The sequence below is a fragment of the Osmerus eperlanus genome, chromosome 4 (assembly GCF_963692335.1).
Source record: "Osmerus eperlanus chromosome 4, fOsmEpe2.1, whole genome shotgun sequence".
Classification (NCBI taxonomy): Eukaryota; Metazoa; Chordata; class Actinopteri; order Osmeriformes; family Osmeridae; genus Osmerus; species Osmerus eperlanus.
This window is the reverse complement of record NC_085021.1, coordinates 12,280,242-12,303,302: the sequence shown is the minus strand read 5'-3', so window position 1 is coordinate 12,303,302 and position 23,061 is coordinate 12,280,242. Positions and strand designations below refer to the sequence as shown.

The 23,061-nt window shown below is 42.4% G+C and overlaps 4 protein-coding genes across 6 annotated transcripts; 2 read left to right on the top strand and 2 right to left on the bottom strand.

The window, feature by feature from the left end:
* Positions 1 to 175: 175 nt before the first annotated feature.
* On the bottom strand, positions 176 to 3,861 carry LOC134018837 (cytosolic sulfotransferase 3-like). Its single transcript, XM_062459117.1, has 8 exons — positions 3,603 to 3,861; positions 2,119 to 2,257; positions 1,893 to 2,021; positions 1,555 to 1,655; positions 1,166 to 1,292; positions 986 to 1,083; positions 584 to 758; positions 176 to 480 (listed from the first exon to the last, which is right to left on the bottom strand). Exons 2-8 carry the CDS (start codon positions 2,255 to 2,257, stop codon positions 368 to 370), a joined length of 882 nt encoding a protein of 293 aa, XP_062315101.1. The 5' UTR covers positions 3,603 to 3,861; the 3' UTR covers positions 176 to 367.
* Positions 3,862 to 6,385: 2,524 nt separating this feature from the next.
* On the top strand, positions 6,386 to 10,287 carry wdr46 (WD repeat domain 46). Its single transcript, XM_062459115.1, has 14 exons — positions 6,386 to 6,485; positions 6,711 to 6,890; positions 7,003 to 7,083; positions 7,214 to 7,326; positions 7,459 to 7,546; positions 7,635 to 7,696; positions 7,854 to 7,958; positions 8,057 to 8,207; positions 8,402 to 8,637; positions 8,741 to 8,894; positions 9,010 to 9,157; positions 9,270 to 9,460; positions 9,564 to 9,677; positions 9,752 to 10,287. Exons 1-14 carry the CDS (start codon positions 6,429 to 6,431, stop codon positions 9,869 to 9,871), a joined length of 1,800 nt encoding a protein of 599 aa, XP_062315099.1. The 5' UTR covers positions 6,386 to 6,428; the 3' UTR covers positions 9,872 to 10,287.
* A 394-nt stretch (positions 10,288 to 10,681) lies between these two features.
* Positions 10,682 to 13,952, bottom strand: b3galt4 (UDP-Gal:betaGlcNAc beta 1,3-galactosyltransferase, polypeptide 4). Its single transcript, XM_062459116.1, has 2 exons — positions 10,739 to 13,952; positions 10,682 to 10,707 (listed from the first exon to the last, which is right to left on the bottom strand). The coding sequence occupies exon 1, from the start codon at positions 13,243 to 13,245 to the stop codon at positions 12,136 to 12,138; it is 1,110 nt and encodes a 369-aa protein (XP_062315100.1). The 5' UTR covers positions 13,246 to 13,952; the 3' UTR covers positions 10,682 to 10,707; positions 10,739 to 12,135.
* A 957-nt stretch (positions 13,953 to 14,909) lies between these two features.
* Positions 14,910 to 22,872, top strand: nr2c2 (nuclear receptor subfamily 2, group C, member 2). Of its 3 annotated transcripts, none has more exons than XM_062459112.1 (15): positions 14,910 to 15,079; positions 16,449 to 16,533; positions 17,094 to 17,189; positions 17,586 to 17,774; positions 17,871 to 17,973; positions 18,045 to 18,224; positions 18,404 to 18,551; positions 18,654 to 18,744; positions 18,990 to 19,135; positions 19,414 to 19,513; positions 19,745 to 19,866; positions 20,045 to 20,184; positions 20,401 to 20,538; positions 20,781 to 20,886; positions 20,992 to 22,872. In XM_062459112.1, the coding sequence occupies exons 2-15, from the start codon at positions 16,474 to 16,476 to the stop codon at positions 21,164 to 21,166; spliced, it is 1,794 nt and encodes a 597-aa protein (XP_062315096.1). In that variant the 5' UTR covers positions 14,910 to 15,079; positions 16,449 to 16,473; the 3' UTR covers positions 21,167 to 22,872. The 3 variants fall into 3 exon arrangements, with proteins under 3 accessions (XP_062315096.1, XP_062315094.1, XP_062315097.1); XM_062459110.1 differs by having other exon boundaries at positions 19,414 to 19,591; XM_062459113.1 differs by having other exon boundaries at positions 17,077 to 17,189; positions 19,414 to 19,591.
* The last annotated feature ends 189 nt before the right edge of the window (positions 22,873 to 23,061 follow it).

Genomic DNA, 23,061 nt, shown 5'->3' with positions numbered 1-23,061 from the left:
TTTCGCCTAATGGGATTCTTTGGGGCTTTTTTTTCCTTACTCAGGACATATTGAATATACAAAATCAGTTGAGTTTGCTTCTGTTGCAATTTGTCCTACCTTTTTTAATAAAATGACTGGACTATAAGTGAAAACAGTTAACAGGGAGATAATAAGTGAGGTAGGCTTAGACAGGTAGGATTATAATATTTTTATTTACCAAAGGTATAGTCCAGTGATCCCAAAGGTTACATTCAGACTGTGATGGACAGTGTTTAAGTACTGGTGACTTTAGAGTAGACTCACAGACAGAACTTTCATATAAACACAGAACTTTCATATAGTTAGCAACAAAGTAATGATATTCTGCTTGTAAATACTGAATACTTTACACCTCAGTTCTAAATCTTAAAGTGGGATTTTTCATTTTCTTCTGGTAGTCTTCATCAAACTGCTCATTCTGAGCCACAGTGAAATGGTTCTTCCAATCTCCAACCTTTCCTGGAGACACAAAAGCAAATTATCAAATGTGAGCACTGAAAAGGCGATGGCCTACTCAGAATTATCGGTTTTGATTTGCTTATCTCTATATAATTATGCTTACCTTTTCTCATGAAGGGAGAGATCTTGAAGTCCATCACTGGAATGGTTGAGTAGTTAGTCATGTTGTTCTTCTTCATGTTGTCAAACTGCACTCCTCTTTTCACTTTTTCCTTCTCCTCTGCTGAAGGAGAAATCCCCAAGAAGGAGCACAGACGGTCCAGCTCTCGACCAGTGTCCTAAAGAAACGCGTACACACACAGACACACACACAGACACACACAGACAACCACGCAGACACATACACATATACACACACACACAAATGCACACTGAATGCCATTTAACAACTATTACGAGGTTCTGTAAATTATTCCGTAATTTAAATACTCCGTAGGTCTCGTGGAAACAAGACATGTAAGGAACACAACACTTGTTTAAAAATCTCTTCGATATGGTAACTCACCTCCACCATATCCTCAAAGAACAGGTAGAGCAGCTTGGAGTGACTCTGTTTCTTCTCCCACCAGCCAGTCACATGGTCATACCAGGGACCAAACACCACTGAAATTGTTGGTGGAGATTTAGTGATAATAAAGGATGATTATGGAGAATGTCGCGCACACTTGTTCTGAAATTGACTCACTCTTTCCCTCCATGAATCTCTGCAGGAAGCTGTTCCAGTCTCCAGGCTCTGGCTGGGCCATGTTCATACGGTCAAAGTGGAAATAGGAGACTGCATTGTCCTTGGCGTTACGGGCCACATACACTATCTGTAGAGAGAAAGCAGAGGTATATTGTCAATAACTGGCCACTCTGTAAGCCCAATTCAGATCAACAGACAGTGATATAAGCAAAGGAAATTAAGGTTTCTGCCCAGAAAAGTATTATGTGTCCTTTATTAAGTGTCCTTTAAATATACTCTGTGCGTCATGTTCACAATGAACTGGTATATCCAATCTACAGCAGCCCTGAGAGACAATCAAGACAACACAGACACAAAGAGCATTCTAAATACATTGTACTGTACTTTACCCTGCAGTTCTGCTCCCAGAAGGATTTGGGCACAAACTGAATTGGTAAGTGAGTCTTAATGAGCCGAGGAGAGGTGCTCAAGTTATTGGCCAACTCCGTTCCTGTGAAGACGGGAAGAATTAAGTGTTTTCTCTCCAATGTGAGTTCCAGTGTGAGTATGTATATATTCTTGGTCAGTGTGGCAGAATATCATGAGTGCAGTCTCTGTGAAAGGTAGTGTGTGGGACTGTCACTGAGAATGCTATATGACATGCATTATGTGTTACGATGATGTGGGAAAGGAACAATTCCACAGTAACGTCAGTGCTTGCAAGTATCCTCCAGGTGGTCTTTCTAACCTGGGGGCATGACGGGAATAGATATCTCCAAGAACGGAACTCGCTCATAGATGGGGATGGATGTCTGACGTTCAGGAGCAGTCTGGGAAAAGTAAAGGAGGTCCAAGATGTAGGAGACCCACGTGGTTCCTGGAGGAAAGAAGAAGAGATATAGAGAAGGGAGACTAAAACCTTTTGTGGTCATAAAGCTTGGTACTGATGTTAGTCTTTCCTCACATTCACAGACCTGCTTTTGGGTATGTGACAATAAGGATATCATCTGGCCTGGCCTGGAAGTTTTGGATGTTCTCCCAATTATCAGTGAAGTAGTGGATCATAGAAATACCATGGAAGTCAATCAGATCGGGCCGAGGGGGTTTTTCCATCTGAAATTGTACATTTGAACAGCACTGATGATCAAAAAGAGCATCAACATTACCGAGTAACAGATCTGTTAACACAATCATTTTGAGTTTGATATCAGTAGCCTATTGTAGCAAACCAGGGGAAACAGACCACCCAATCCAGCACAGTCCATAGGCTTAGATTAGGGGAGGTGATACAAAGGGTCTATCAGCCTGTTGAAGTGCTGCAGCAACTTGGCACATGGCACTGATCACACCTGCAGCCCATCAGATGATCAGGGGAGGGCATAAAGGGAGCCAGCCCGAGGCCGCATGGAGGGAAAAAATGGAGGAACAAAGAACCAAAGGACCAGAGAGACAACCTTGGAGGAGCATTGTTCAGCAAAGAGACTGGAAAAAGAAAAAGACCGACCTCTCGCCAGGGGCGATTCTAGGATCAGACCTTTAGGGGTGCTCAGCCCCCAACTAGAATGTGACATGAATACAGTGCCTTGCAAAAGTGCTAAACCCCCTTACTTATAACAGGCATGCAAACGGTTCAGGGGTAAAAAAGGTGAGAAGGATATAGCGAACCCCTTACCCTCTAGGGTCTTTATTACATTTTAAATTTAAACCCATGAATCTGGTGCACTTTGAGAGCAAAATTAAGAGGTTAGATCTATTTAGAATCTGTGCTTTTGTAAACAATGTCATGATCTTTTAACCATAAAGACATTATTTGTATAGCATACATCATTAAAAAAAAATATATACAAACGGGATTACCTGTGTTGAACTACTGCTTGAGCACCCCTAAAAAGGGTCTAAAATCACCACTGCCTCTCGCTCTGCTTTTTAACCCGCACAGGACCACACCCCATGAAGGCCAACAGATCCCGGATGGGAAGAACCCTGATTTAAAGTTTGTCCCACTACCCTTACCCTGACATCTGTTATTAAAGGACAATTTGTTAACGTCTGAGTCCTATTTCATTGTGAAACGGGCTTTCAAGTCCCCTGGGTTGCTACACTATATGGATCACAAAAACATCATGAATACAGCTGTATAATAATTTATTTAGAGAAGTTGGTGATGCACTAAAGGTAAAGTGAGGCACTGCAACTAGATTTGCAATAAAGCAACACATTATTGCCAGTATTCTGCAAGACCCAGAGTGATGCCCTGTTAAATGTCCTGTAAACCAAGGTTCAATTTACGTGGGGCTTGGGGAGGTTTAACCCCCCTAATTAAGACTTTGACCCCATCGAAAGAGGTCAAAACAACAGGTCGGGTGGTCGATACACGCCCTGGAGAAGAAGTTGATCTCCTCGATTTTCATTTTATAATTCGCACTCTGCTTTAAACCATGGGTAACAGCAGGCTTACCTTTTCCAGTTGGACAGGTTGAGTAGCCTACGGTTCAATGGTATTCTCAAGTTACACCTTACAGCCGTCTTTTCACTTCCTATTTATGAATTTCTTCAAAGTAGGTTTGTTGTTCTTTCATTTAGTTTACAGCTTACAGGTTCAACATCTTATCGTTCCTCATTACTAGTTACATAAGACTAACCTCTCTCTTTCTTTTTCTCAATCCCTATCACTCTCTATCTCTTTCTCCCTCCCAATTATACACTCTGAGTTTCACTGTACGATAAGTTTTACTGTTCTGTGTCGGGCAATTAAGCCACCCCCACAATATTATCTGTGTCCAGCCCCTCGTCCTGACAAACACACAATCCCACACACTTCATAACACCCCTGTGTTTATAATGTGTCCTAATTCTCCATTACTCAGTAACCGACTGTGAGGTCGTAATAATTAGTAGGTCCCAATCTGACCACTCTGTCCAGTACCCATTGTTATCATAGAATGATAGGCAATTAATTGTAATTATATTTATTATCTTTTGTAATGAAAAAAATTTCCTAATGACATCTGACTTAAATAGAAAGATCCACAAGTGCTAAACATACAACAACATAACAGCCCTACATTCAGACTATAAAGACCCGTTTTGTGCTCGATCTGTGCATGGACATCGTTGATAGCGTGTCCTTTTCAGCTATTAACTGGCTTCCATTTCGCAGTTACAAAGCCTGGCAAATACCTCCTTGTCAGTAGGCTACGAAAGTTACAGTTATGCAGTTACAATAGCATAGGCCTACCATTGACTGTGATTCAAAGGCTACCCTTTTACCATTGTTCTGTAAGTGTTCAATTAAAAACCTTACTATCAGCGCTAACTTTAGACTGAGTGTGTGAAATACGTACGAGGACCAGTAGGCTAGTCTATTTTTTACGCAAAATGCCAAATGTATTATCCGAATAGTTAAATAATGAGAGGAAAATTTAGTCGATATAAAATCACATTCACTTATTGAAAGTGGGTTGAATACATGAAATGTATGAATGTGCAGAGTGCAGGAGTTTGTATAGCCGATAGCCTACACCCCTGTACACCTACATCATCCTCACAATCTGGTATTTTTTTCTCAACTTTTCCAGAACTCTTTGAAGCACAAGGAAGAGAGAAGCTCTCCTTTCTCCAGATGTGTTGTTGCAGGTTAACTGAGTGGATCTCCTTGGATCTAAGTCTGTTTCCTGGGCCTGTGGAAGAACACAACTTTTCCTACTCTTCTGCATCTCCCCTCCTATTCTCCTCTGGTCGCGTGAAGTATTTAAACAAATATGTAAAACAATCTGTATTCTTGATCTGAGGCAAAGGATCTGTTAACAGAGGATACGGCCCATACTCTTGACCTGGGGAAAGGATCTGTTAACAGAGTGTATGGTTTTATATATACAGACCAGGGTGAACCAAATGTATATGTTACTTTTAAGATGCATGTTTAAAGTTGTTTTCTCTCTTGAACAGAGATCTTATTGGGATTTTTATTTTTGTTTGAATTGTTTATCACTTGTATTATTGTTTTTATTGATTTTATGTAAAGCACCTTGAGCTACAATTCTTGTATGAAATGTGCTATATAAATAAAGTCTTACTTACTTACTTACTATTCTGAAAACGTTAGCAACTGATGGCACGTAACTGATCCAACTGATGATTCTCTCTGTCTCTCTCTGTCTCTCTCTCTCTGTCTCTCTCTCTCTCTCTCTCTCTCTCTCTCTCTCTCTCTCTCTCTCTGTCTCTCTCTTTCTCTCCCTCTCTCTCTCTCTCTCTCTCTCTCCCTCTCTCTCTCTCTCTCTCTCTCTCTCTCTCTCTCTCTCTCTCTCTCTCTCAGTGTGCAACAATCTGTTCTGACAAAAAATGAAAGCTTGAGGTATTTACAAAGGTATGTGAGTGACTGTTACCTTTGCACACACTTCCCTCATTTCTCCTCCACATTAATGGAGTGTCGGAGCAGAGGAACAGAGGGGGGAAGTGGAATGCTCTAAGGCTAAGCAATCTTATGCAAGTAAGATAGTTGATTTTCTGTGTTACTATCCATTCAAACATCTGAAAAACTGATTTGTTTTAGTATTGAATTCCTTCTCTTAGAAAAACATAGCTTTTTTCATTTATCTTTATTCTATTTGCTTTTCACTTTCTAAAACTGAGTTACAAAGTGCTTTATAATCAGTAAAAAAACTGATAAATTAAAACATATTTAATGTAAAACACATTAAAACTGAACTAAAAGTACAGTAAAACAGCCTTAGCAAGCAGGAGAAATGACATTGTCTGTTTAGCACTCAAGGTTTGTCCATAAGTTGTCCCTATCTAAGATGAATTAATTTATCCTACACTTTCTCTCACCTGATTTTAGTATGAAATATTGATCCTGTGGTTAATATGGGAAACACGAGTTGTATAGAACCATGTTGGTTATGCTATTAAGATGGAAGCTATATAGTCCAGACTACATTATAGTCCTTATTACATATTACATTTGCTGGGTCTTCAAGCCGTTGGACATGGAATCCATTTCTAATCTTTTTTGTACAGTAGATTAAAGTGATTTAGGTCATATGATTAGTTAAAGGGAACAACATTCTTACAGTTTTCTGTGATCTCCAATGAAACAAGGAGGAAGGGTGGTGCAACTCTTGCCTAACCACACAAAAATAATCCCCCCCAAAATTACATTTAAAGTAAAATAAAGATTGACCTATAAACACACAGTCTAGCATAAATAAAAGGGTGAATAATGCCAAATGACGTATTCAGATTTTCTTCCGTTTAAGCGGAAGTAAAAACTAACACAACAAAGATGGCGGCGCCCGGAGAGAAAGCGTTGGAAACTACACACGTGGGGAAAAAGGAAAAGGTAGCCTATCTTAAAAATTAAATAATAATCTATAAGTAGAAAAACAATATATCGTCAATTCGGAGTAAAGTTATCTGTGGACTCATTCCACTGGACGTTGAAATAAAGCCAGTTAGATGGCTAGCTTCGAGCCAACGTTAAAAGACCACTACTAACAGAAAGAAGACATTTAAGTGTCCCTATTGACTGTTTCTTGCGCTCTCCGAATGTATTTGTTTTCTGCAGCAGTCTGCCAAGAGATACTGGCAGGGCACTGAGGAAGAAGGGAAGGAAGATCATAAAGGACAGAATGAAGGTAAGTCCAAGCATGTTCTGCTACAGAAGGAGACCCCTGCAAGGATGGAGGGGGCGAAAAAGAGACGAGAACGTGAAGAGGAAAGAGGAGGAAACAAATTTATATCAGGGGTGAGTCGTCAATAAATGAGAACTACATTGGACATTTCCAACCTTTGTTTCATTTGTTATGTCACTGGCATATTGGCTTTGTTGTATATGATTGTTGTATGAACCCCCTCAGAAATCAGACCCATTCCCTGGTTCTGCACCTGTCCCAGAGGAGAAACTGAAAAAGTTCCAGAGAGGAGAAAAGGGGAAACTGGTTCGACACTTGCATTACTCCCTACCAGTACTGAGATCATAATCAAAGACCAGATCCCCTCCCTTAATTTTCTTTAATACTCTCTCTCTCTCTCTCTCTCTCTCTCTCTCTCTCTCTCTGTTTTTCTCAGCCTCCTCGACTGCAGTATAAACTCAGAGATATTGTTGATCGCTCAGAAGCAGCCTCAGAACTTGCTCAGAAACAAGCTGCACGCCATGACCTTCTCCTTCCAGAGGATGCTGGGTAATTATTTTGTCACTGTTATCTACAAGAATGACTACTTGTGCCATCCAAATCCTGGAACTGTTGTCAGTGAGGAGAGCACTATGTTCCTTGAAAATCTCTCTGGAATGATCTACTTCCTTCTCTTGTCAGGTTCTTGGAGGGAGATGAGGATGAGGACACTTGCACCATCTCACAGGAAGACATTGCTGATGCAGTGGATATAACATCTGGGGCAAAGGTGAGATGTGATATAGAGAGAAAAAAACACTAGTTTTATTGCCTCAACCGTACTAGTTCTCAAAATGTGTTTCAATGATTCTCCCCAGTACTTCAACTTGAACCTGTCTCAGTTTGGGCCATACCGTCTCGATTACAGCAAAACTGGACGGTCAGTGTCACCTCGTACTCAAGAACAGCTCTTTGTTGATGTAGATGACACAATTGTGTTCATAGTGAATGTTGCCAACAATGAATGTGTTCCTAGTGAATTTTGCCAACAATGAATGTGATGTGTTTTATATTCACATATACTTTTCCTTCCTCAGACACCTACTGCTTGGTGGTAGGAGAGGTCACGTGACCTGTCTGGACTGGCAGTCTAAACAGCTGATGTGTGAAATGAATGTGATGGAGACAGTTAATGATGTCAAGTGAGTCCCTACGTGCCAGCACACAGAAACACACACAAAGCATTGACCACCTTCCCCCTAATTAAATCATCTTCTGCTACCCTCTCTTTGTCCTTTAGGTGGCTTCACAGTGAGGCAATGTTTGCAGTGGCCCAGAAAAAGTGGCTGTATATCTATGACAACAACGGCATTGAGCTTCATTGCATCCGGAAGTTTAATGATGTCCTCCGCATGCAGTTTCTCCCCTACCATTTCCTGCTGGCTACAGCGGTGAGTTCAGTGGTTGTTAAGAAATGTTTTGGCGATATGCTACATAGTATGATCTGCATATGTTTTACACTTTGTGATGCATTCGCCAGTTCAGTTCTCTAGGGCTTTTAAATTACATCCACATCCTTCAGTGGATTAACTATGCTGTAATGTTCATCTGTTAATTGTTTATTTTCTCCCACCACTCGGATCAGAGTGCCACAGGTTTCCTGCAGTACCTGGACGTGTCTGTAGGAAAGGAGGTGGCAGCCATCTGCACCAAGTCTGGCCGGCTGGATGTGATGAGCCAGAACCCCCACAATGCCATTATCCACCTAGGCCACTCCAATGGCACAGTCACCCTCTGGTCACCCAATCAGAAGGAGTCCCTTGTCAAGATGCTCTGTCACCAGGGTGGTGTGCGTTCAGTCACCGTTGACAAGTCGGGCACGTGAGTCACGTGATGGGTGTTTGTGGTCAATTGTATGCTGCCATTCTCTTGATGCCCAGCAGAGAGCCCTCCTGTGACATTCTTCTGTTATATGTCTCTGCAGGTACATGGTGACATCAGGCATGGACAAGAAACTGAAAGTGTATGACCTCAGAGCATTTAAGCCTCTCCAGTCCTACTTCCTGCCTGCGGGAGCTTCTTGTCTGTCTCTGAGCCAAAGGGGACTGCTGTCAGCTGCCACAGGAGACATAGTCCAGGTTAGTCTCTTCTAGAACATAAACGGGTGACCGCAGAAGATGATGTAGACCTGGATCACGAATAGGAGGATTCCATGTGAATGTTTCTGGGATCATGGGTTTGTTTATTCTGCAGGTCTATAGAGATGTATGGAGCACCCCAGTGACAAAGCCTTACATGGCCCACCGGGTGAGAGGGTCAGTGTGGGGCGTCCATTTCTGCCCTTTTGAAGATGTCCTTGGGGTGGGACATGGAGATGGCTTCACAAGCATGGTTGTACCAGGTCAGTATGCACTAAACAAATAAAAACAACCGCCACGTATTCTGTTTGAAAGTCTGGGTCTGACAGGAGTTTCTTTATCTTTCTACTCTACCCTCCTTCCCCCACCCTGTAGGTGCTGGAGAGCCTAACTTTGATGGCCTGGATGCCAACCCTTACCGGAGTGCTAAGCAGAGGCAAGAGTGGGAGGTCAAGGCTTTGCTGGAGAAGGTTCAGCCAGAGCTGATATGTCTGGACCCCGGAACGCTAAGCCAGGTTGACAAGGCCACTTGGGAACAACGGCACCAGGACCAGGTCCAGGCTCTGGTCAGTTGCTTGTCGGCGGTCTGCAAATGTTTTTCACAAAATATTTGACTCATCATAAAGGACAGGAAAGAGCACCATGACATGTCTGTATTTCTGTATCCAGGGCTATGACCCACAGACCAAGGAGAAGTTCACTCCCAGGCATAAGACCAAAGGTCGGAGTTCAAGTGGAAAGGTCGAAAAGCGCAAGAAGCAAGTGGCTCATGAGGACCAGAGGGTGAGTTGGCTGACTATTCAGAAATTAAGTACCCTAATGTCCCTGCTCGCTTCTTAACCCCTTTCTCTCCTCAGGATGACATCAGGAAAACGGTGGAAGACAGGATGAAGATGGAAAAGGAAAGGAAAGAAAAAGAGAAGAAAAATACAACTTTCTCTGGACAGAATTCTGCACTGGACAGGTTCAGGAAATAGGACACATTTTTTTGTGTTTGTGTTTTATGTGAGCGAACACCTAACTGCCCTTTAATGGACAAATCTTTCGACTTTGGTATAAAGGAACCATTTGGAAGCTTGACACTTGGTCTTCCTGTGTGAAATTGTGATGGGGAGGAACACTACTGGGGTGTTGCTACGTTACCATTAATAGCCTAAACTAGGCCATGTCAATTTCCTGCACACGCCCAAGGGATTTAGCATATTTTATTTGCAGTATCAACAGTTCTGTTTATTGTTGATGAACACATTCATGCTATAATAATTTGTTAGAAGTTTGTTAGGAATGCTAAATGTACTCAAATGATATTTTCTCAGATTTCTGAAGGCTCTATACATTTAGTTTTTTTTGTTTTTCAGATGTTTTCTGTCTGTATTTTATTGAACCTTTTAATTACAAACCGGTGCCTATATTTATTTGTCAGCAGAGACAATGAACTTCCTCTTTTAAGAAGCAAATCAAATGGTGACAAAGAAATGTGAGCAACTGTGTTTTCAGAAAAGACGATTCATTTGCAGCTCCAAAAGCAACTTGACATGTTTTATTTGTGACAAATCCATGTTATCATAAACACATATGCAATCACACCCATACACGCTTGGAGGGAGATATTTCTAAAGCATGTCTACATTGAAAGGAAGATATTAAGATTACATTAGGATAGTCTATCATTGTGTCAATTGAGGTGTTGGATTAATTAAACTACCAGGTTTCCATCAAATAACTTGTCTATATAGCCCACAGAAATAAATATAGCTGTTCAGTGATCATATCCTGGGAAGGGCTGCTTTGAACTGAAATTACACATTTCTAACTTCATTTTTACACTTTTACCATCTGTTAACTTCACCATGGAATATTCTTTGTGTCAGGTTGTGTGATCCAGTGTACCCCCTAAGGCAAATTAACTCAAATGAATGGGTCGTTATCAAGCTCTGTGGAAGCCTGATAACGACCATTCATTTTAATCAGGTGTGTTGGAGCAGGGAAACATCTAAAACATACAGGACAGCGGCCGCTAAGGACAAGGATTCGACACCCCTGCCCTAAGGCCTTTCCCCTCTGCAGCAGTAGTGAACCCCCCTTTCTGCCAATGGCTGACAAAAGTCAAACCACCAAACCCATGGTCAAAGAACAGACCAGAAAATCTATGCAGTTCCTGTCCATTACTTGCAGCCTACTTGCTTAACACTACAGTTACGTAAGTTAAAAGAGCATGGATACAAATACTGCTGCTGTTCAGGGTGCCCCTGGCTCTCTATCTTATCTGAACAATGTTGCTGCTCCATCTGGGTGGTGGAGAGCTGAATAACCTCCAGCTTTAGAAAACGAGTTGACAGTTTGTCTATTCCTTCTTAGTATTCAAAAATCTTTGGTCTCTCCCACTGTTCTTCACACAACTAAATAGCCACCTAGGAGCCCCTTTTTCTGATCCACTTGATCTTTCCTTTCATACATTTTAAATAAACAGAACTATTTACTTACATGGAAAGTTAGTCAACACAATTTATACCTTTTGGATGAAGAGTGTAATGTTTTGAAAAGACAGAAACAAACTTCAGTAATTTAGTTATATCGTTTTGCTTGCTTACTGCATTGTAGCTGTTCATGTATTTGGTGAGACTCTGCTATCATGTACAGGTAGTATTTTTATGCTGTCTTGTGTAAAGCATTGTCAGTGTAACCAAACTGTCTGCAACTTAAGTTTATAGTATGCTTTTGCCTATGCCTGATAAGTAACAATGCAATTTAATGGATAACTTATACTTTAGGTGTGTGTTCTAAACATTACATTGTGCACATGATTTTAATAACTTATTAATTTTCTGAATAAAACAAAGGTTGGAGTGGATATACTGTACAGGACATAAGCTCTCGAGAAACAAGGTAAGCCCTTAACTAAAAGGCTTTATTTATACTAATGGCATGCATATATCCTGTAGTATATTAGCATTTTCATTTCAGCTTAGGAACATACTTTTTCTACAGTATGATTCAATCGAGAGTATGTGTGTGTGGTCTCAATCATAACCAGAGCATCAAACAGTTACAAATAAGTACCTTTCTTTTAGCTTTAACAAATATGCCATCCTTTCCATTCATCAAAAAATAAATTCAAGTACATCTTTAAATCAAGCTATAAAAAGTACACAGTGGTTTCTTATACCTAATGAAGCAGAGCGCTTGTGCTATTCACAGTATTGCAGTGAGACGCAGCACGCTGGTTTATCCCAACACACCATTACAAACCCTGATCCATCCCTAAAGCAGTTCCCAGCAAGGCCCTGACTTTACAGACCCCCAGGGATGTGCGTACGCCCAACCAGGAACAAGGAGGTGGAGAGTGGACGTCGGCCCAGTAGCGGAGCATCTCTCTGGGTGGGATGTGGTGGATGGACACCATGGCCTGGTAGCAGCAGCGCCCATACGGCACTGAAGGGCCGCCAGAGAAGAGAGGGCAATGGGAGGGCAGCACCCCAGCAGTACGGGCACAAAGTCCCACAAATACATCCTCGGGAGGCAGAGGGGTAGACAGGGGTGAGGCGGCTGCCGCCAAGGAGATCTTGAGCAAAGCAGAGCGGGACATGACATAGGCTGTACCGCTGCAGTAGTCTGGGAAGACAGAGGGAGGGTAGGCTCCTGCGGGGAGGTAGTGCCTACTGTATGGGTCACGGTCTGGGGCCACGTGAAGATGCACCCTGCCCAGGTACAAGTCCCCTTGCTCATAGGGGTTACGGCTCCTGTTCAGGAAGTGCAGGAGGGCGCTTGGATTGAAGAGTACATCATCATCCACTTTGGCCGTGAAGTGTGCCTGAGGGCAGAAGCGGCGGGCCCATCCCAGCATGGAGAGAGTCTTCAGGGTTAGGTTAGAGTAGCTGTCCACAAAGCGTCCCTGGATCAGGTCTCCTCGCTCACGGGCCTCTTCTATCAACAGCTTGGAGAGTCCAGGGTCAGAGGCCACTCCCACCATGAAAAGGGTCATGACTCGCAGGCGCTTGACCTCCACCTCCCCACCCCAGGTGTCTCGAATGGCCTGGCGAGCCCTCTGATTAGCTGGTGCAGAGGTGACCATGACCATGAGGTACGGTTTGGCGCGTTGACAGACCAGAGGGCTGGGCATGAGCAGATATTCTTCGGGCCTAGTCGGGGGCACACTTTGAGGAGGTATGATACCTCCCTGAGCCTCCACCACTGTGTTCATTTTCATGGCCCATGACTCGATAGAGTCCACAAACAACAGCGCTAACAAGGCTGCACTTGCTATCACAACACAAATGACAGGAAGGAAACCAAACCTGCCCCCCCGCTTCCCGAAGCGGGGTTTACACACCCACCACCCCCGCCCCACCATCGACCTCCTTCCAACCTCCACACTGCAACACCCAATGAAAGCTCCACAACTTACCCCTCTACCAGTTCTTTGTAACCAAATTTCACTTTCACTTTCATTAAATCGCCATAAGAATCTTTCCTTGTAGTCGTGTTGAAATGCGTTGCCCTTTGTGGGATATTCTCCGATTATCGTGGCAGATGGAAGTCTGCGTAACTGCTCACATTTCCTGGCCCCGGGATGTTGGAAGTGCCAAACGTAGCAGTCGATTGGTACCCTGCTGCAGTAACATCCAGAATGGGACTGTGCAGCTACAAAAATCGTGTAAATCACAGTGGGTTCACATACCTTGTCTTATTCACTGGTTGTCCTCCCCACAACAATTTCTAGCTATGCGAGATATAAAAATATATACGTATAGCCGGTAAACAAGTCGCAGAAGCATCCGCATATGATATCACATGCTTCGGCGGAAAAACAAGGCGATACGATGATTAGCCAGTCTACTCGCCAACATCATCTCTTGTTTGTTCCAACAGCCCCTCCCAATGAACACCTTCCATCATAGCCATGGTCCAACTGAATGACTTCGGTTGTAAATGACAAACAAATATTGTTTTATGATCACGGATATACTTTGGGTCAATGTGCAGCACTAAAAGTTTTTAATTTTTTATGACGTGTCGTGTAGGACTAGCCAACAATTTACTATGAGGATCCCGTCGGTCACTGTCACATCGTTTAAAACGTTGTCGCAGATATTCTGTTCTTCATGGTAGGCTAATTGTGACATCGTGTGGACTTTATCAGTAGTGTACGCGTTTGTAGACCTGTCATTGCCTATTGTGTCACTGATACAAAATTACATTTTAAAACTATAATTCCACGTTGATAATAACTGATGATAACTGAGGTTTATTCAAATGCACTGTCCTGAAAATGATGCAGTTTCACATTCAGCAGCCCTAACCCTGCATAGTAGTAAAGCTTATGAACTTTGTACTGACTCAGGCCCTTGTATTAATACCTAGCCATCCTTATAGGAATAGAAACTGAACATAAGTGTTACTATTAACTTACTATTAAAACATTCGTTTTAATCGGTTCAATACAGATATGAAATGAACAGGCCATAACCTAGCAGTTGACTAAATGAGGCTACTTCTTTAAACATAACATTGTCGTTAATATCAGTGCTGTACAGTTCAGGCTCTTTCTTCAGTTACTTTCTTTATATTATGTTCTATCCAGAACATTAAATCATATCCTTTCCAATCCAGAAAATCTTTACGTATGTGTTTAACAGGATGTATTCAATGAGAGACATAAATAGAGGACCAAATAATATTGCTGCTGATAGCTTATTAATACTAATAATAGTAAATCTATTATTTAATTTATATTTAGATTATAGGATATGTAGGCAACCTATAAGAAATTATATTTTAAAACAAAGCTAGCACAAGCACATATAACGTCGACATTTAAAAACAAAACAAAAAAGCCTCCCTCTGAGTAACGTAAAATGTAGCCTAGGATTTTATTTTACTTTAGTGGAATTCCGTTTATAAAAGGTTAGGGTAGGCTAAATAACATTCAATTTTCTCAACACTTGCCTGGCCTTAATGGCCCTCCACAAAAGAAGCAGACAGGCTGACGTCAGCGCTGTCTGGTTTGCGTTGCTCTGTGCGCTTGGAGGGAGAAAAAAGCGCAGGGTGAGAAAGAAGGAAGAAGAAAAAACTCCAAACACGCCGGCGTTACGGGGTCACGAACTATGACCTTTCACAGAAGAAAAACAAAAACAAATATTTTTTAAATAATCAGAGAACAACAAACTACAATCTTTGTTCAAGGGGTAAGTTTTGGTCTTTAGTTTAAGGCTATTTAAAAGGAATGGAGTCACAGATAGACAAAAAGAGCATGTTTTAGGCTGTCTAGCTGGCTCCCTGTAGCGAGTCTCTTCCCCAGACAGGCCGGGAATGAACGTCATTAGCGGCACGGTCGTGCTTCGCGCGTCTTGATGTTTGACTGAACTTAATTAATAAAATGACTAGCCCTCATGCCTTTGGTTTATGCAGCATTATATTAGTGTATTCCATGTGACAAGAGATGTATGTAAAATGTAAAACGAGGATATTGTAGTAACTATTGCATATGCAATAGTTATGTCAGCTGGCTAACATTAGCCATGGCAGTCGGTTTTAGCGCAGTTGAACTCGACCCTTTTACCTTTGCCATCTCGGGGAAAATGGTGGTATGAGTGGATTGCATATTGTAGCGCAATAAGATTAATTTTTTAATGAAAATATCTGTTTAAAATGTCAGACGTAATTCTGTGCATGCAATCAATTTAATTAGTTGTTTTTCATTTATCGAGAGATTTGGCGAATAGCCACATTCTCCATTTTGTTCCGTATTTGATGCATTTGTCAGAAAGGCTGGACTGACTTGGAGGTCCAGCCAATGAGCGGACGGTGAAAAAGCGAATGCTTAGTACTTTAGCCAATACCAATCTTCACTGCAGAAGTGATAAACCCCTCTTTCATCATTTATCACCAGGTTCTAAAGTTCGTAAGCATATGTCTTGTAGTTTTCAACAATAAATCGAATCATTTCGTCAAGTTTGCTAAAATAATGCCACCCTTCTCTCCAAAAATGGAGATAGATTTGCGGATCAGAGAACTCGGGTCAAATTGGGGGTTGTGCATGAGTATAAGTTATCACATATCATCAAGAGCATACAAAAAAAGATCACTGTGCACGGGAAATGGGCAGGATGCAATCAATAATTGTGTGGGGATCTTCTGGCTACATTTACCGGGAGACTGATAGCACGGTTAGGCTACCCCAAAATAGTTGCACTGCAGCCATCTCCTACTCATGTTGTAAGAGTATATAAATCTTATTAAGTGAAATGTACAGCTAGGGGATATTAAACTAAGCAATTCAGAGCAGGATAGCCCATTTTCTCTCCGAGTTAAGCTACTCAATCTTAAATAGATAATTGATACAGTAGACCTGCGGGAAGTCTGCGAAAAAAAGTATAGGCCTACATGGGCTCTTAAAGTTGAACTAACGTTCTTGATTGAAGCACAATCTATTTGCCTTTTAGTACTATATAAGCTATGTAGGTTGGTCCGGCACATACTAGCCTATATGTTCTGGTAAAGGATAATCTTACTGTCTCTGAGGTTGACACAAATCTTTGGCAACCCTCCAAACAGGCTTCACTAATGACCTTACATCACCATGACGACCAACATAGATCTGCATGCTCAGCAGATAATGGCCTCTGACAAGGTGGCAGAGGTGAGTGACACACTCAACCCCACTTGCCTGTGTGTGAGTGTGTGATGTGTCTCTCTGTTTGGTGAGTGTGGAAGTGTGTGTGTGTGTGTGTGTGTGTGTGTAAGAGAGAGCGAGGGCACGATACCCCTGACCCATTCAGTGCTCCTCCTTAAAATATGATATTCACTTTGTGAGACAAAGGCGATATGCAGCTGCCTGGATTGTATGGCGGACTGTTGGGGGCTGGTCGATTCTGTCTCCTCGGTTGCCGTGGAGACAGAGGCCACTCTTAACCTTCAGTGGAGAGGGGTCACACTGAGGGCACAGTCAAGCAACTCTCCCCTCCTGCATGCAGCCAATGAGTATGGGACTGAATGTGTGTGTGTGTGTGTATGTCAGTTTGTTTATCAGCTGTGTTGCATTAGTAGTTAGTAATTGTAGGTGTGTACTTAATGTTCTGTATGTGTCATGTAATATTCAGATCTTGCATTGCTCCATGTTTAACTGTTATGGGGATATGTCGATCAGTATGAGGTGTTTGAACGAGGTTCTGTACATGTTCAGTGTGTGTTTGATTATAGGCACAGTCCTCCCCTCCAGACTCAGTGATGAGTGGCTCGTCACAACGCTTTCAGATTGTCTCTTCTGAGGCCACTGCCACACAACAGTGTATACAGGTACCCTACCACACTACCTTACACTACAACTGTACACTCTGTACACTCTTACTGGAATCTGTCAAAAAGTTCATTTTTACACCTGGTATAGAATGGTTTGCTGGAATTTCTGTGCATACCAAACCATGTTTTGGTTCGAAATCTCTGTTTTCTTAAAGTATGTTCTCTCTCTCTCCCTCCCTTTGTCTCTCCCTTCTGTCTCTCTCTCTTTGTCTCTCTCTCTTTGTCTCTCTCTCTTTGTCTCTCTCTTTGTCTCTCTCTTTGTCTCTCTCTTTGTCTCTCTCTTTGTCTCTCTCTTTGTCTCTCTCTTTGTCTCTCTCTCTCTCTCTCTCTCTCTCTCTCTCTCTCTCTCTCTCTCTCTCTCTCTCTCTCTCTCCTCTCTCTGTCTCCTGTCAGATTGTAACAGACCAGCAGACAGATCAGAAGATCCAGATCGTCACAGCCATGGACCGGTCCAGTGGTCCCAAGCAGAAGTTCATACTGACTACAGCGGATGGTTCTGGGACAGGCAAGATGATCCTGGCCTCTTCAGAGAAGCAGCTCATCTTCACCACCTCAGACAGCATGGTGCCAGGCAGGATACAGGTATACAACACAACACACCACAACACCACCACTCTACTGTAAAATACAGATGGAACGTGCTGAATAACACAGAATGTCGGTCTTCCTGTGTTCCAGATCATGGACGCAGCCTCAGTGGAAAGGTTGCTGGGGCAGTCGGGGGATGTAGGCCGACCTCAGCCTGTGGAGTACTGTGTGGTGTGTGGAGATAAGGCTTCAGGTATAGATACACACATGTGCACACACACATACACACAAACAACCACCTATCACAACTCCTGTTTTTTCCAGGGAGACACTATGGGGCAGTCAGCTGTGAAGGTTGTAAAGGCTTCTTCAAGAGGAGTGTCAGAAAGAACCTCACTTACAGTTGCCGCAGCAACCAGGACTGCATCATCAACAAACACCACCGCAACCGCTGCCAGTTCTGTCGTCTGAGGAAGTGTCTGGAAATGGGGATGAAGATGGATTGTGAGTGGTGTGCTACTATACAGTCCCGAGACACACCCAGACACATGCATATTGTACCCACACAACTAGCCTACTATACACATCCCTCTGTCACACTGGAGGTCCAGACATTTGAGTGTTATTGCGTGCAACACAAACATAACAAATGTTGGTGGACATATTCCGTACTGTCCCCTCAGCGGTGCAGAGTGAAAGGAAGCCTATCGACCTGCCCCGCGAGAAGCCAGCCAACTGTGCCGCCTCCACAGAGAAGATATACATAAGAAAGGACCTGCGTAGCCCGCTCATAGCCACACCAACCTTCATCACCAACAGAGAGGGCTCCAGGTAGGTGATGTACCATCTGGCACGAAGATGCAACATCTGTCTGCACACCGGCACACACATCAGACATATGAACTCGGTTCTGGTACTATGCTTTGTATGCAGCTCCAACCTATTGGACCCTGGGATTCTGGTGAACATCCAGCAGCCACTCATCCAGGCTGATGGGACTTTTCTGCTGGCCACTGGAACTAAGGTAAATGTTCTCTCCTCCGGTCCTGACCCCAGGTCTGGACCTGGCTTCACGAAGCATCTCAGAGTGAGAGTGCCCTGTACAGTCTTATTTAAATCCGATATTTTTAGGATCATGGAACTGATGCCTTCTTTTAGTGGCTTTGTGAAAATGGATAGATTTCTGATCTTCTTGAATATATGGATTTGGGTGGAGTTCCCATTCCCAGTGGTTTGGTTAGTGGCTAACCAGTTGTGTGTCTCCGCCAGGCAGAGCCAGGACAGGGGGATCTAGGGACGCTGGCTAATGTGGTGACATCACTGGCCAGCCTTAAAGATTCTCTCAATGAGTCTGTGAACAATGGCGATACCTCAGACAGCCTGCAGGAGGAGCAGTCTGCCAGTGAGATAACACGGTACACAGTGTGTAGGGCAGAGGAGTGTGTGTTGAGTGAGATACTTTGGGACAACTTGTGTAAATGTGTCTGGTTGTGGGTTGTCTGCTGATGGATGTCATGCATCAAAAAAGAGCAACATTGTTTCAGCAGTTACTGGAGGATGCAAATGAGAAATGATCATTTGTTTGTTATTTGTACTCTTAAATCGATAAACAGGGACATTTAAATTTCTTCTCAAATGAATAGACTGGTTGAATTTTAATTTAAAAAAAATCAAATGTGTATGTTTGTTTTAGTGCCTTTGATACACTGGCCAAAGCCCTGAATCCATCAGATGCTGGTGCAGGGCAAAACCTGGCGGAGGAGGGGGACTGTTTGGATGGAGCCACAATCCAGGTGATCAGCCGAGACCAAGTGACCCCCATTATTGAGGTGGAGGGGCCGCTGCTCACAGACACACACGTTGGCTTCAAGGTGGGGGCTTAGATCTATGAATATTATCTTTACCGTAGCCAAATAATGTATCAACAAGTTAGCTAAACCTGTTTATTCTTCTCTTTTATTGTTCTTCCATCCCTCTATCCATGCTTTAACCCTTCCTCCTGTCTCTCTGTGTCTCTGTACCAGCTCACTATGCCCAGCCCTGTTCCTGAGTATCTGAATGTACATTACATCTGTGAATCAGCATCCCGCCTCCTCTTCCTCTCCATGCACTGGGCACGCTCCATACCTGCTTTCTCAGCTCTCGGGTGAGAACACTGTCATCCTAGCAGGTTCATTATACTCAGACCACCACTATTGGTGTGTGTATGTGGAGGTTTGTGGGTATTACTATGTTAGAACTAAGTGATGGATGTGTAACACCTACTTGTATTTAACCTACTGTTCAATACTCAGTGCTATCATCCTCCTGTCTCTGTCTCCCAGTCCAGACAGTAACACCAGTCTGGTACGGGCCTGCTGGAATGAGCTGTTCACCCTGGGTCTGGCTCAGTGTGCCCAGATCATGAACCTCTCCACTATCCTGGCTGCTATCATCAGCCACCTGCAAAGTAGCATCCAGGACGGTATGGCCTCAAGTCTCAGCACAAACCTACACACCTGCCCAGACACCAACATGCAGATACACATTACCAGCCGTGCCAAAGTCATGGTAATCGAACCAACAACCTTCAGATTACTAGCCCGATTCCCTAACCGCTCAGGGAGTCAGGTTGCCTATATGATTTATTTCGTAAACATTGCTTGTTGTTAGCTGAGCTCTGTGTGTGGGTCCACTGCAGACAAGGTGTCCGGGGAGAGAGTGAAGCTAGTGATGGAGCACATCTGGAAGCTGCAGGAGTTCTGCAACAGCATGGCCAAGATGGAGACAGACAGCTATGAGTATGCCTACTTGAAAGCCATAGTTCTCTTCAGTCCCGGTAAGTGTATCTGACATTTTGTCCAGATATAGTATCAAATGAATGGCCAGTGTCCAGAAGGCTGACATTTTGTCCAGATATAGTATCAAATGAATGGTCAGTGTCCAGAAGGCTGACATTTTGTCCAGATATAGTATTAAATGAATGGCCAGTGTCCAGAAGGCTGACATTTTGTCCAGATATATAAGTAGTATCATAGTCTGATGACAGCTATCAATTATTTTTATGTCTCATGCCCACAGATCATCCAGGTCTGAATAGCAGCAACCCTATTGAGAAGTTCCAGGAGAAGGCCCAGATGGAACTTCAGGATTATGTGCAAAAAGCCTACCCACATGACACTTACAGGTAACATGACACCACTGTCTGACTGTTAAGATACTTTGTACCTTGTCTAGTCCCTTTCTTCAGGGAAGCATTATTACCTGTCCTGCTGTCTGATTGGCTGTCCAGGTTGACACGTATCCTGATGCGTCTGCCAGCCCTGCGTCTGATGAGCTCCAGCATCACAGAAGAGCTCTTCTTCACAGGCCTGATTGGCAATGTCCCCATCGACAGTATCATCCCCTACATCCTCAAGATGGAGACCTCCGACTACAACAGCCAGATCACAGACTCCAGTGCATGACCCCCCACCAAGCCCCTACCCACCCAAGAGCTGTAAATCTGCTCCACCCCATCCCATGACCACGGCCTAAAGAGATCCCTTTCAGATTGTGTTACTCTCAGACAGACTATTTCAATGCATGTGATGCATCTCAGCTGTGGTCCTGCAAAACTGAAATTAAGAATGTTTCCTGAAAGAGATGCATATGGGGACTTGGAGTCTCTGATCCAGGTGTCATTGCTTAGAGCACTAAACTCCAGAAAGGGGAATCTTGACAGCTTACCCTGGAACCTTCTTTCTCTCTATCAGTAATACTTAAGAAAAATCCTTCTATAAGGAGTGTACATATTTGCTTCATTGTTCCATTCTGCTTTTGTTCTATGCACTGAGACGTTTGTTCAGTATACTGCTCCAGTTACCGCTTGCTCCTGCCTCTAATCTCAATAATTGTAGTATTAAATCAACATATACTAGGAATGAAAGCAATGCTTGGCTGAATGTTAAAATGGACATATCAAACTTGAAATTATTATACACATTTCGTATTTTTTATTTTAAGATGAAGATTTTAAGATTACGATTTTATGCCGGTCTTTATTTTAAAGGCAACCGCTTTCTTCACAAAAAAAGGAAAGAAAAATAAATCTGAATACATTTCTAGTCCATGAGCAGCTAAACTTGACCCTAGACCTAATGTACAAAGTATTTAAAAGGACAAGCCATCTGTGTGCACTTTTATTTCAAGTTAATTCAGGAAATACTTTCATTTGCCTTTATTTCCTAAATTAACAGCGTCAAAATTTAATTGGTGTGATAACTGTCCATATTTTGTTATTGGACAGAGTATTCTCATAGATTCTAAAATTAAAGCTTTTATTTATCTTAAGACTTAATCTATTTCCTAAAGAAATTGCACATTTACTGTATGGTTTAACCATCATCTCTGTCTAAATTGTTTGTTATCTTGTTGTCACAATTACTGCATGTCTACATTCCTTTGCCTTCATGACAATCAAGCTTTGTGAGAGCATTGGACCCTGTCTCCTTCTGTTCTGTGCATCTATGTTGTCATCTTGTCATTGGCAGCCTCCAAATACTGACTCAGTGATGTCAGTCCATTTTCATTGACAACATCATTTCTAAATACTGTTAGTTTCACAAATATGAACAAAGTGTTTATTCGTTTCCAACATTTGCCTTTTCTTTTGTTTCTTACTACATGGTTCAAATTGAATTTGGTAGTATTTGTGCTGAAGATATCTTCTGTTTGTATTCCATCCTTCAGTATGTCTGTGTATTTGTTTCATTTTATCATGGAGCTTAATTTGTTGTTGGCAAATGTGTTCTCCTATTCTAAGTGTACTTAAAGTACTATATGCCAACTCTAGTACATTAACATAATCAACAAGGGTAACAGTTTCAGAGGTAAAAAGTATGTTATCTTGAATAAATGCATATTGTCATTTCTACGTTGAAATGACTGTTTATGTCTATGTACTAAGCTTTATACTACATGTAATTTGATTAAAAGGAGTGCATGCCCCCTTTTTACCAGTTTTCTAGTGTTGTCAGTGTTTGCCACAAATACAGAGGGCATTTGTTTTTTATTATAATTTTTTTTGCATTGATGTGCATGCATTGCTAATATGTTTTATTAAATTCTTTCAGGTGAATGCAAAAAAATGTGAAGTTAAATATTGTGGCTTAAAATATACAATTTACCTAAACACTTTCCATATGTGTTTCTAAATACAATAGCCAATGTGTTTCATGAGGTATGACATTTTGAACAAAATGTTAATTATATGTTTTTCCATATGTGCTTTTTATAATGGTTTGATTTGTGTGACTGTTAGTTCTGAGTGACACCCCTGTTCAATGTGAGTCTATACTGTGTTCATGACTGGAGAACCCCT

What these genes read in the sequence shown, in the direction of transcription:
- LOC134018837 (XM_062459117.1), bottom strand. Translation starts at nt 2,257, where the DNA reads ATGGAAAAACCCCCTCGGCCCGATCTGATTGACTTCCATGGTATTTCT. An exon ending in TGTCACATACCCAAAAGCAG is followed by an intron (nt 2,022 to 2,118) that starts GTCTGTGAATGT and finishes TCTTTCCTCCAG; the next exon opens with GAACCACGTGGGTCTCCTAC. An exon ending in GAGATTCATGGAGGGAAAGA is followed by an intron (nt 1,084 to 1,165) that starts GTGAGTCAATTT and finishes CAACAATTTCAG; the next exon opens with TGGTGTTTGGTCCCTGGTAT.
- wdr46 (XM_062459115.1), top strand. Translation starts at nt 6,429, where the DNA reads ATGGCGGCGCCCGGAGAGAAAGCGTTGGAAACTACACACGTGGGGAAA. An exon ending in ATATAACATCTGGGGCAAAG is followed by an intron (nt 7,547 to 7,634) that starts GTGAGATGTGAT and finishes GATTCTCCCCAG; the next exon opens with TACTTCAACTTGAACCTGTC. An exon ending in ATTTCCTGCTGGCTACAGCG is followed by an intron (nt 8,208 to 8,401) that starts GTGAGTTCAGTG and finishes CACTCGGATCAG; the next exon opens with AGTGCCACAGGTTTCCTGCA.
- b3galt4 (XM_062459116.1), bottom strand. Translation starts at nt 13,245, where the DNA reads ATGGTGGGGCGGGGGTGGTGGGTGTGTAAACCCCGCTTCGGGAAGCGG.
- nr2c2 (XM_062459110.1), top strand. Translation starts at nt 16,474, where the DNA reads ATGACGACCAACATAGATCTGCATGCTCAGCAGATAATGGCCTCTGAC. An exon ending in CCACACAACAGTGTATACAG is followed by an intron (nt 17,190 to 17,585) that starts GTACCCTACCAC and finishes GTCTCCTGTCAG; the next exon opens with ATTGTAACAGACCAGCAGAC. An exon ending in CATAGTTCTCTTCAGTCCCG is followed by an intron (nt 20,539 to 20,780) that starts GTAAGTGTATCT and finishes TCATGCCCACAG; the next exon opens with ATCATCCAGGTCTGAATAGC.